The sequence below is a fragment of the Chelmon rostratus genome, chromosome 22 (genome assembly GCF_017976325.1).
Source record: "Chelmon rostratus isolate fCheRos1 chromosome 22, fCheRos1.pri, whole genome shotgun sequence".
Classification (NCBI taxonomy): domain Eukaryota; kingdom Metazoa; phylum Chordata; class Actinopteri; order Chaetodontiformes; family Chaetodontidae; genus Chelmon; species Chelmon rostratus.
In genome coordinates this window covers 18,885,915-18,898,439 of record NC_055679.1, presented here as the reverse complement: position 1 = coordinate 18,898,439, position 12,525 = coordinate 18,885,915, and the positions used below count along the sequence as shown (strand labels likewise).

At 44.8% G+C, this 12,525-nt stretch overlaps 1 protein-coding gene across 1 annotated transcript in view; it reads left to right on the top strand.

Annotated features, from left to right (window-relative positions):
- Positions 1-12,525, top strand: part of LOC121625828 (thyrotropin-releasing hormone-degrading ectoenzyme-like) — a 151,915-nt gene that overhangs the window by 36,782 nt on the left and 102,608 nt on the right. The window contains exon 4 of the mRNA XM_041964111.1: positions 2,986-3,112. Coding sequence (XP_041820045.1) covers positions 2,986-3,112 — 127 coding nt within the window. The remainder of the gene's footprint in view (positions 1-2,985; positions 3,113-12,525) is intronic.

The window sequence follows — 12,525 nt, the reverse complement described above, 5'->3', positions numbered from 1 at the left end:
GAAACAGGGAGAGATCGCAGAGTGACGTTACTGGGACAGTGATGTTTACCTCTGTGTGTTTGTGTGTGTGTGTGTACGAAATGACAGCAGTGATACAGCAGCATTACATCATTGTGTGTGTGTGTGTGTGTGTGTGTGTGTGTGTGTGTGTGTGTGTCCACCTGCTTCCGTCTTTATGTGAAAAATGATATGAGTCGTGTGTGTGTGTATTTAATCTGTGTGCTGTGTGTGTGTGTGTGTGTGTGTGTGTGTGTGTGTGTGTGTGTGTGTGTGTGTGTGTGTGAGATAGCCAGTCCCAGCCGTCCTTCAGATGACAGTGAGGTGCTTTCTCTCTGTGACAGTAAAACATCAGCACACACACACACACACACAAACACACACACACACACACTCTGAGTTGTAGCTGTGTACAGGCAGATTTTTTTTCCTCCACCACAGCTCAAACGTGCACATTGATCAGTGACATCAGCAGCAGCTGATCAGTCAGCTGACAGCGTTTGTGTTTCATCGTTCTCATATGGACGAGACTGATGGAGCACCTTGATGTGAGTCATTCCAGGATCTTTGCAGCCGATTGAACACACCTGCAGTCCATCCCTGAAATGTTCACGATCATTTCCTGTATGAGCTCACGTGCTAATGGGAGCAAAGATCGATATTCAGGAGTCTTGTGAGCGACCAATCACAAGACTCCGCTGATGATGCATTTGTATGTGCGACTTTGTAAGCGTTGCCTTGACCCTTTTGAAGGAACTGGACTCAACTAGCCGACTGTGCATGATGTAGCTCTGACTGCTGCTGTAAAATGTTCGTACTGTCATTTCAAATGACAGACGTGTTTTAACTCTGTATTGATGATGAACCAATGACTCCACAGACCTGCTGCCACAAATATGTGTTAGCTTCACCACCGCTAAAGACTCCAAATATCTAAATCATCCCAGTGTTCTTTGCTCGGTCGAATACTCTTTTACTTGCAGAATAATGAGCAGATGCTAACAGATTTAGCTTTGCCGTGTCTCTGTGTGCACTTTGCAGATTTGCCGGACAGTGAGATTAGCCCGGCTGACCACAAACACTGGATATCTGCTGGATCAGGCAGCAGCAGCAGAAGCTCATTTTCTCTTGCAAACTTGTCAAATTGCTTTTGGTTCAAAAAGTGTTTTTTTTTTTTTTAAAGAAAATGGACTCGGATGGAGCAGATTTCTGTGTCTGTCAGCCGGAGAATCTCCTCAGTTTAAAGAATCAGTCGGGAGGCGCTGAAGTGAAACGTTTCTGACAGAGCTGCAGATCACAGGAGACAGGCAGATTGATACCACAGTAACAAACACTAAGTTGGTATCAAAGCCAGTTAAAAACCTCGATTGCGGAGTTTTTGGTATTGCTTTCATTTTCACTGAGGTTGAGTCAGACAGAAGAGCTCTCCTCTGCAGGTGAAGTGTGAGGATCCTGCAGCGTGGCTCCAGGGATGCCAGGTCTGACTGTTGGATGGCCACGAAATCATCTAACGTTAGCTCTCCAACACCCTAAACTAAGATTGTGAACATTATACCTGCTAAACATCAGGACTGCCATTCTGAGCGTGTTAGCATTTAGCTCAAAGCACCACTGCACAAAAGCAGAGCCTCACAGAGCCGCTGGCAGGATTGTAAGCTCTCAGTCTTGTGTTGCACAGTTTAAAGTGTCTTTATTTTGTGTTCTGATGGGATTTATAACCACTCTAACGGTTAGCCTGGTGGAGTGAGTGCAGTGACGGAGAAGAGAGCGAAGAGAGATGTTATTTCTTTTAACCACCACCTGAAATGAGTTGAAACACGTCGACTGTTGGACGTTTCCTCGTGTTCGTCGTTAAACACAGATCCCGACTTCTCGCAAATAACAGAAGCAGCTTCAAACCCACCAAAATGAGTTTTGAAACCTCCAGAACATCCAGCCAACAGTGATGATGTGAGTTTGATTCATGGCTGTACAGATTCATACACACACACACACACACACACACTCAGCATGTCTGTCGTTGTTTCAATGAGGTCACCAGTGAGGTCGCTGTCCTCCAGCAGCATGCTGATAGGTGTGGAGCAGTCATGTGACCTGGTGGTATAGATTATTGATTAGAGCTTTTGGCTGATCAGCCCTCGTGTGTGTGTGTTGTGACTGCCAGCTGTGCTGTGTGATGATCTGTAGCATGTTTAAGGTTTATTTACTGTTGAAATTAAGCATAAAATGTGGTTAACAACATCTAACCAACATGACAGCTCTGTTTATTCTCATGTTGTGAAGTTTGCAGTAAATAGGAGATAAAGCATGAAACCTTCCCTCACGTGAACTGATCGCACACATGTGGTGTCTCATGCGGCAGGAACTCCTGCGCTGCTGTGACCAGATGAAGTCATGAGAACACACTCAGCGTCAGTGTTGTGAATATTTGACTTTGACTGTGAGAAATATTGGAATCCACCTGAAGTAGAACCTTCATCTTCCTTTCATTTGCTCCTCTGTGTATAAAAGTCGATGTTGTCTGCTCGCAGCCGCAAATCCATTTTTTCTTCTCGTAGATTTGAACCAAAACTCGACCTGACTCCATTATTCGTCTGGAGAGCTGAACGTGATATCGGCCTGATTCGCTTTTCTCTGTCGACGTCACCGGCCTGATTCCATTTCTGTTTGTGTCCGTGTACATTTAGACAAAAAAAACTTCAAATTTAATTTCTGTCTCTCTGCAGATTTGAACTTAAACTCAACCTGATTGCATTATTTCCTCTGCAGACTTTGATACGCGCTCAGCCCTGCTCTGTTTGTGTGGATTTGATTGTAAACTCTGCCAAATTCAATTTCCCTCTCTGTATAAAATCTTGGCTTAATTCCAGTTTGTTCTCTGCAGAGCTGAGCGTGCACTAATTCCATTTCCTCCCTCTCTGTTTTTAAATCCATCTCTATTAAAATCGGTCTGATTCCATTTCTCTGTTCCTGTGTCTTGGTGTCTAGATCCGTCTGTACGCTCGGCCGGATGCCATTTCTAGCGGAGCTGGAGACTACGCCCTCCACATCACCAAGAGGCTTCTGGGATTTTACCAGGACTACTTTAAAGTTCAGTACTCACTGCCCAAGCTAGGTAAGGCTGCCGACGTCTTCCTCTCCTTGTTGTTGAAGGTTTTTTGTTGCCCTCTTCGCTGCTGCCTGCAGAACCTCAGTGTTCTCAGATCCACGTGAAGGCGGAGTTTGATTTCCTGTCAGCTTTTATTAAATAAACCACACTGTTAACTTTCTGTCACTCTGCTCATCTGAACAACTTCGTTTTCCTGGGTTGCCCATTTTCAGAAAGTCCTTCGTACAGTTGCTGCTGGCTTCATCAGTTTGTGCTCACATCAGGCAAAGGAAGCACTGTCATCCCTTTCTTCCTGTGTGTCAGGGGACGCACACTGTGATTAGTTCTGGGAATTGAACTTCATTCAGTTCGTGCACGGCCGTTTGCGTTCACACATTAAACACTGGTGCTGTTGAGAGCGTTAGCTTGTTTAGTTAAATGAAAAGGATTCTGCAGAACGATGTGTTAATACTCAGCAGTGGCATCAGCGTAAGGACTGCACCTGACACTGAAACCCAGCTCTGCCGCTTCATCCCGCTTACTTTCAGACTCCTGACGTTCCCCAATCAGCGAAATGAAACTGAAGAACATGCGTGTGCTCGCTTCCTCTGCAAAATTCAAACAGAATATCTCGAAAGTTTATTCTTTGAAGCCTTTCAGATGGATTTGTGCAGCAGTAACAGCTGATGTCTGTGCACTTCAATGACTTTGACTGAACTCAGACGTGAAGTCACAGTGAAAGAAGTTGAAGTGTCGCTGAAGTGGCAGCTAGTGCAATATGGACAAAATTAAAAAGAGGTGTGTGTGACAGTGCAAGTGGACGTTATTAAAGAAGCAGAAGCGGAGGCACTGAAAGGAGTTGAAGTGGCAGCTAGTGCAGTATATAAATATATATGCAATATAAAAAGAGATGTGTGCGACAGTGCAAGTGGGTGTTATCAAAGAAGTAGAAGTGGAGGCTCCGAAAGGAGTTGAAGTGGCAGTCGAGGTGCTGATAGTCCAGTTTTTTGAGAATATTTTGAGTCCGCTCTGAATTTGAAGCGATTTCTAATGAGACTGAAGTGGCATGTGAAGTTGGAGAGCTGAAAGGAGTTGAAGTGGCAGTTAAAACAGAATCACCAAAAGACGGCTGCGTGACAGTTTAAGTGGACGTGATGAAGGAGTTTTATGTTTCAGTTGAAGTGAAACTACTGCAAGATGTTGAAGTGTCACTTCAAGCAAATACTGAAAAGAGACGAAGTGTCATTTGCAGTGATAACAGTTACTTCTGAGTGTAATTTTTCTACCAGTTTCACCTGCCTCACTCGTCTTAGGCCTATGAGGTAGCAGGATACATGATACGATGTGTCCTAAAAATGATATTTCCAATATAAAGGAAAACATGTGAAACATCTAAAACATGTTTAATGTCTAAACTGATTTGTTGTAGATTTTGAAATGTATTTTAATGGCAGTAACAGCGAATGTTGATGAACTGTTGGACCTGGCAGTCATCACTTGTCCGGGTTTTGGTTCATGCTGTACATCCTTCAGCCTCTTCATCACTTCCACCTCCTACAAAATGAACACACAGTTCTCTTCGACCATGTTTGTTGTGTTTACACTCCCTTCTCTCCAAGTTAATGAATCGTATGAGAGCAGTCAAATTTCATCTCTCTGTCCTTCTTCTTCTGTCTAATTGTTTGTGTTTTACACTTCTGTCCTGCCAGAATCAATTAGCCGTGTCACAGCGATGCATTTCCTTTTTTCTCTCCGTGCCCAAACACAGCTAATGTGATCACTGTGGCTCCATATTGTATATGTCAGACACTTCCTTCCTGTCCACATTCATTCATCACATTAGAAATTCACTTTCAGTCAAAGCTTCCTGTTTTTCTCCATCTGCTCAGATTAGATTTGACATTTACTTCCCCTCCCTGACCTTTACACTGATATTAGCTGCGTTAACAGGCTGTTCCACGCTGAGTTAAAGGTGACGCGTGTGTTCTGGTCCCGGCCAGGTCGCACAAAGATATCAGGTGAAAAATCTCCAAGATGTCAACTTGTCAAGCGCTCATAAAGAGTCTGGTTGCTGGATGACGTTTTGACGTCTTACAGCCTGCTGGAGTTAAGAAATGTTCTATAACTGTGCAACTTTCATACTGCTGAATGCAAAAATCTCTTATACCGGAGATACAAGGTTTTCATACAACACCAGTAATAAGCTGACTAGAGGAAATATCTGTTTCACTCGTATTATTTGTGCTTTCCCAAATAACGGATTTGGATTTGGGTCCGTCCCTGTTAAAGGATTTCATCGCCCGCAGAAGGTGAACCTCCTGACTTTAGTGGACCAGATGCGGTTCTGTCCTGACTTTGGTCAGTGATCAGTGCTTGGTGGTGTTTTTAGTTATTAACTTGTGAAATAGAGTCGTATGCATGCAAGTCTTTATCTTGTTGGAGCAGCGTTGCTATATTTTGTGAACAGTTTGTCAGATTACTGAGTTATTGGGTGTTACCGGTCCAAATGTCCTGAAAACCACCACAGATCCTGGTGTTAATGTTCAGGATGCTTCAGAGCCAGGCAGCAGAAACATCTTTGCTCAACTGTGCCCTTCAGTAAACCTGGCACACCTGGCCGCTGGACACGCGCCAGCCTCGTGATCGATGATGCACCGTAATCAGCCCGATGTTGGCCTGATTCCTGGTGTCAACATTTGCCCAAAGCTTGGCCATGTGCTGCTCACTGGAGCTGATTTTCCCTCCACATTAACCCATGCCCACGCTCCTAAAACCCAGCCAAAAGTGGCAACAATACACGGGGCAGAGCCAGCTCGTGTTAGGTCCTCCGGTGTGCCAACACAACGCGTTTGTTCCAGACAGCATGTATAGATATTTTCAACTTTTTACCTCTGGGGCTGGAGCTTTGCATTTCAAACATCATGGCACAAATGGTTGAAGAGTCTCTGTGGTATTCCTGTTATACAGCCCGGATTGCCGTGTAAAACATAAATAAAACAGAATGTGATAACTTGCTGATCCTTTTTGACATAAACTCACCTGAAAACGGTGAGTTTATGTCAAATATATTTATATATTTAATGTTCAACCTCATCAGCTGGTTAGGACAGGAGCAACAAAAGACTGGGAAAGATGTGGAACGCTCCAAAAACACCTGTTTGGATTATTCCACAGGTAAACAGGTTGATTGGTAACAGGTGATAGTATCATGATTGTGTCTGAATCATCCTGGAAAGGCTCGGCCGCTCACATCGGTCGGTATCAGTGATTCTTCAGTTCAGTTTCCAGGCATGGCTCACTGTGAGGAGGCCACAGGGCAGACCCGGGTCGACATGTCCCAGCATGCATAGGGGGGCTGAGTGAACCGCCAGGACCTGCTAAAGAAAGATGATGGAAAAGATGTTTGGGAGCTTTTCCTGCTGCCAACGTGGTCCTGAACAGGAGCCAGACTCTCAAATAGATGGAGTCAACAGAGGAGTCAACGGAGGAGTGTGCCAAATAGTAGTCCCAAAATCCCCAAATGCCCCCCCAGCTCAGTGTTTTGAAGTTTTGAAACTCAAATTAGCTCCAAAATCAAGTGTGAACTGTGATAAATACATAAATGCAAAGAGAGCAAACTCGCTCAGCCTGGATTCTTCTTCTTTGATTTGATTTTCTGTTTTAAATCTAGTTAGATATTTCCTGTTTTTCTTTCAACTCTGTCTTAATGTGTGTTTGTGTGTGTGTGTGTGTGTGTGTGTGTGTGTGTGTGTGTGTGTGTCAGCTGCAGCTGAATGCATTCTTCCATTATAAATCTGCTTTGTGTGTTTTCACCCTGTTCATCGCCATATATCCACATAGCCATGGATTCTCTCTGAGTGTGTGTGTGTGTGTGTTTGTGTGTGTGTGTGTGCGTGCGTGCGCGTGTGTGTGTGCGTGCACGTTCATACTGATGTTGACATCAGTCTTTACCACAGCTTGCCTCTAACCCCACCTCACTGCTGCCAGCTCTCTCTCTCTCTCTCTCTCTCTCTGTGTGTGTGTGTGTGTGTGTGTGTGTGTGTGTGTGTGTGTGTGTGGTCCCAGAGCCTCAGGGCTCCATCTGTTGTCATGCAGGGCATCGAGCTCCCCAGAGTGAGCGAGACAGAAATGATGAGCTGCGATACAAATTTAAAGGGACAGAGGAAACTGCACTGCACAGCCGGATGAAGATGAAGATACGCATCATGACAAAAAGAAAGCCATCATTCCGGTTTTTTGTCCTGTCATAGACGAACCGAAGGATGTCCATCTGTCTGTCCACATATCTCGACATCCACCCTCTACAGAGCCAGTAAATTCACTGTGGATATTCGTGTCCCCCAGAGGATTGACCCTTTGAGCTTTCTTTGAGTGCCACCATCAGGCCCTGAAATCCACTTTAAACCCACTTACAGCTGCTAACATGCGACCTGCATCTGGATCTGTGAGCTCACAGAGCCTGTGAAACTCAGAAAGACCACATGTGGAGATGATGGTGCATAAGCTCAGCTCTTCCCTGCAGGAGACTTTTGAGGGACGGCCACAAGGGGCAAGACAAGGACATGTGTCTGAGCCAGCGTTGCTCCAAACTAGCTTCTCCATCAGTAACCTCGTCAGCAAAACTGCCACAAAACCGTCCAAGGATGCCTTCAGCCCACCTTTCATCTCACGGCTGTCCCTCGAGAATATCTCACCTCGCCGTCTTTCTTTTCTTTCTTGGTCTTGGATGTTTGACGTCTTGACGTTTCCTGACAAGTTTGACAGGATGATGAGAAGAGGCAGCGTGTTAATACCAGGTGAAGACCAGATCTTACACAGAGTCCTTCACGCCCCACAAAGGATGCTCTGATGCTTAATCTGATCATTGTGGGGTCTCTCATTTTGACCTGTGACCTGGTTTAGTTTAGTCAGGACACAGCGGAGTGTTTTGGTGGAGGGTTTTTTCATTTTAATGTAAAAATGGTAAAATATCTCGTTCTTAGTGGTTAAGACAACGACCCTGAACCGCAACATTTCCACTTCTTTGTCCAATCCCTCTCTCCCTCACTTCTTGCAAACCAGAAAACGTTATAAAACTCCATTTTCAGTAATATTTTTTATAGTCTGCGCAAGACTCAACACTGTGTTCAGTTGCACCAGTTAATAAGCTGTGACTCTCATACAACAAACATGTCGTGCTGAATCCAACGTTAGCTTAGCGGTAGCGTAACTCCCACACTCTGCTCAAACTCAGCCGTGTTTGAATCGACACTGAGCCGCTGAAGCAGCCTGCTGACGTCTACCGTTTACCTCACTGAAACTTTTCCTCGTGTCAAACTCCACTAGTTTGTAAGAAAGAGGAACAATATCTCCTCTCCTGCACCTCCCAAAGGTAAAGACGTGCTCGAGGAGAGCTCAGAATATACGTACTGTATGTGCTGGATGGGGACCAATTGGTGAGTAGACCAACCCAAGTGCAAAATCTGTAGCGTAGGAAATGACAGATGTAGTGGAGCATACAAATCTTTCCTTTTTTTTCCGTCCTCTCCTTCCCTCTTTCTGTACTTCAGCCCCTCTTTCCCTCCTTTACTGTTTTTTTTCTCACTTGCAAACGAAACCCAGAGACACTCGAGCTCCTTCGCTTCCTGCAGAATCGCCGTCCCGGCCGGGGAGTTGGTTTTCCTCTCGTTCTTTTCTGCGCTCAAGTCGAGATAAGTGAAGAAGCAATAACGGGCCTCTCCGGGCTTCCGTAGGATTCGTTTGACTGTTCCAGTGGAGCAGAAATCTTGCAGCGGCGCAGCAAGCCGAGGCTCAGGTGATCCGACTGTCAGGAGAATTAAGCCGAATATCTGAGTGTGTCTGAACGTGTGTGTGAACACGCCAAGTGGACTAATGTGTTCTGTTGAGTTCTGGCTCCATCTGGGATCCACAGAGACACGCAGACAGCACCGCCTGAGGTCCAACACACGCACTCACGCGCACACGCACACGCACACACACACACACACACACACACGAACACACACACACACACACCCCTTCATTCCTCTGCTTGTGTATCTTTTCATCTTTACGTCCTTCTTTCTTCCCTCTTTGTCTCTCGCTCTCTCTCTCACGCCGTCGCCTCCGGCTGACACACAACAACAGATGGACCGAACTGAAACAAGCACGCTCGCGCACACACGCATCATCACACACATGCATCACGCACACACCCGGAGCTGCAGGCCAGTCAGCTGTCTGCCTGCTGCCGCCTCAGTGAAGCTGAGAGCTGAAGTCTCTTCCAGTCAGTCGGTCCGTCCGCCTCATCCCGAGCCGTTTCAGTGAATTTACCGTCGATACTCAGCAAAGTGAGGAAGACGATCCTTTTTAGACCACAGCGACTTTACAAAGTTTCTTAACAGAAATAAAGAGGCAGCAATGATACAAGAAATTGAGCCTCTTTTCCCGTGTTTAACACCGAGTCTCCACAAGCTGACAGAGCTGTATTTAAAATTCTAGTGGAGATCCAGAGTGTCCAAAGACATCACACACGTCAGGCTGAATTTCAGGGAGACGCTCGTGAAACGATGCTCGGAACATCCAGAATATTTTTATGTGATGCAAAAGCTGCAGCCATGAACAGACGTCTTTTCAAATTAAAGTATTTCACTGTGGATCAAGTTGCTGCAATAAAGGCTCGTATAGAGAATATATACAGGACAGAACCCGGAGAACCAGCAGCACAGAACACAAAGAAAGGGATCTGTTCTTTGACTTTTTACAGCATTAGACTGAAAACGTACTGCCTTTGTTGCTCTAAGTTATTATTGAGACAAAATACCTTGTTTAAAGTTATATAAGAGGCATTGCTCAGAACTGGCCCCCAGCTTTGTAGCATCTTTCAGCTCGTTGCTTTGGTTTTACTTTGCTGCTTAGTTTCAGTTTCATCCATCAACCCATCAGTTGTCATCAAAGACTAAATCCGTGTTGTGTTCAGTTTTCTTCACGTCTTAGTGACAGTTTGTGCAACACAGGAGCCTGTAAAGTATTTTAGTACTTCTTCTTTTTGTAATTACGTTAATATCAAAGAGGTTTTCGACCTACATCAACAACCAGCTGTCTGAGATCTCGTAGCATTTCTTCTTGTCGTTTTTCTGGGCTTCAAACCCCAGAAGAAGACTCCAGCTAGATTTTCTGCTTCTTGTGGATGATTTTGATATTTTTCCACCAGGGTATATATATGATACTGCCTATAGGCTATGGTTTTATTAAGATAACTCGATAACGTGTTCCCAGATGTTGCCCATTCTCTCCTATGAAAGTTGCTTTCTGAAGGCTCCGGCATGTTGAGGCCCAGAGCGAGACCGTCAGACCGTCTCTGGCTCAACTGCCCGACTGGTAAAATCATTTACCTGTATGGGACTTTGAGACTTTATCATTTTTATTGGACCCAATGAAATGTTGATGCAGAGTCGTTTCAGATTGTTTTTGGCAGCCATTTCTTTTGTAATTATGTGTCACATGACCTGCAGTACTGACTCTGGCCACGACGCCTCAAAGCTTGTTCTAAACTTCTGCAAAGGCCCTTTACAGCCTTCAGGGTTCATTTATAAAAGTGAAAGACAAATAACAGTGTGATGATTTAGCTAAAATGGACCTTTGCCAGTAATCACGCTAAAACTGCAACATTTGACCTGATGGTGGTGCTCGAGGACAGGTCATTGGATTCTTAACTTAAAGGGTTTCATCCTTTAAAGGACCAGCAGGCTTTTTCCAGATGTCCTGTTCGTAACCAAAACGTTGGAAAGATCATCATGAGAAATTTAAAAGATTTGTTTGAAGAACGCATTTCAAGAGATCAATACAATGAGAACAGAGCCAACGTAAAGTGTTTCCATGACTTTAGAAACACTGCGTGAAAACAATCTGATGAGTCTGCTGAGCATTAACACGTTAATCATCACATCTGGAGCTGATATTTCTTTATGTTTTAGTCCGACACTGTGGGTGCTGCTCGGATGTGACTGAGAGAACAAATCGGCAAATTAACCACATTAGCAGCGAGGCACATTAGCCATTAGCATGGATGTGCAGATAACTCTCACTGGATTACTGTGATACTGAGGAAAAGTTAAAAAGGTGAAGATTCTCAGGCGAGTTCTGAAGCGTCGTCTTTCTGTGATGTCTAAGCGGATTTATGGATGTTAATTTGCGATGGACATCAGAGATAATGATGTCCTCTGGAAGTGTAAGTCACAGTGAATCTAAGAGTATGACTGTGTTCAGATCAGACTGAGTAACGACTCAGAGAAGGACGATTAAGAAGCCAAATCAGCGACCAAACGACAACAACTGACATCCAGTCGTCTCAGACATCTTTCCTCCACCTCCTCCATCAAAGCTCCGGCGCCTCGCTGGGAAGCACCTCCTACTTTCACAACCTCTTTTTTTAGTCCATTAAATGCATAAATCCTTTATACTTTCATGACTGATGATCACAGATGACCATTTCCCAGTTATACCATCAGTTTTTCACTGAAAACAAGCACATTTATCTCAGCTCATTAGCTGAACATGCTCTTGCTTTAAGAAGCATCATTTGCAGAAATAGAAATCTGTGCTGTTAAGAGGGAGATTTATTGGAGGTCACATATCAAATGAAAAACACGACATCTGCTTTTGTGCAAAATGAGTTTCCTCTCAGATCAGGCCGCTCTCTGTGCTTCTCTGTCCTGAAAAGATGCTCTGTGGAGATCCACCGGCTGGTTGTTTCTGTGCTGCCGGCTCAAAGAAGGCTGAAAATGAATGAAGATGTTATCACTGTTATCTACTTCAGAAGTCTTTTAGCAGCAATTTCTTTCTATGACCTCACCACTGAAAGGTAATTTGGTGGTTGGTCTGCGGTTCAGAGGACAGGATGGATGAACGCCGGGTCTCTTTAGGACAGAGTCTCTGTTTCAAAGCAGTTTGGGAAACAGCCAGAGGTGAGGAATTTATTTCCAGCAGTGAGCAAAGCAGAGCCAAAACCATCCAGGACCTCTGAGAGGAGTTTAAAAGGATTATTTCCAAAGAGCTGGAGGACGACAGTCATAGATGAGACTCAGCGTCTCAGATCCTGAGCAGATACTGAGGTGAATTAATTTCACAGAGGAGAGCGGGGAGCCTCTTCAGCGGAGGAGACAACATCGGGTTCAGGGTTAACAAGCTGATCGCCGCTGTTCCGCTGAAACAAAGACCTGCATTGAATTGTTTGTGGATGTGCTTAAATGGCTTTTTTCTGACTAGCTGTGGGGCCTCGGGATGAGGGTGTCTGTTACACGTCACGCAGAAGCTCATGGGAGCTGTGGTTGCTAATGAAATATATCAGTCATCGTTGTACCTTTGTTAAAATGGCAAAGTGTTTAAATGTTTTGTCGCTGCACTGTGTGAACCTGACCTGCAGTCAGTGATCAGCGGTCAGAAGACGTACAGAGGACCAA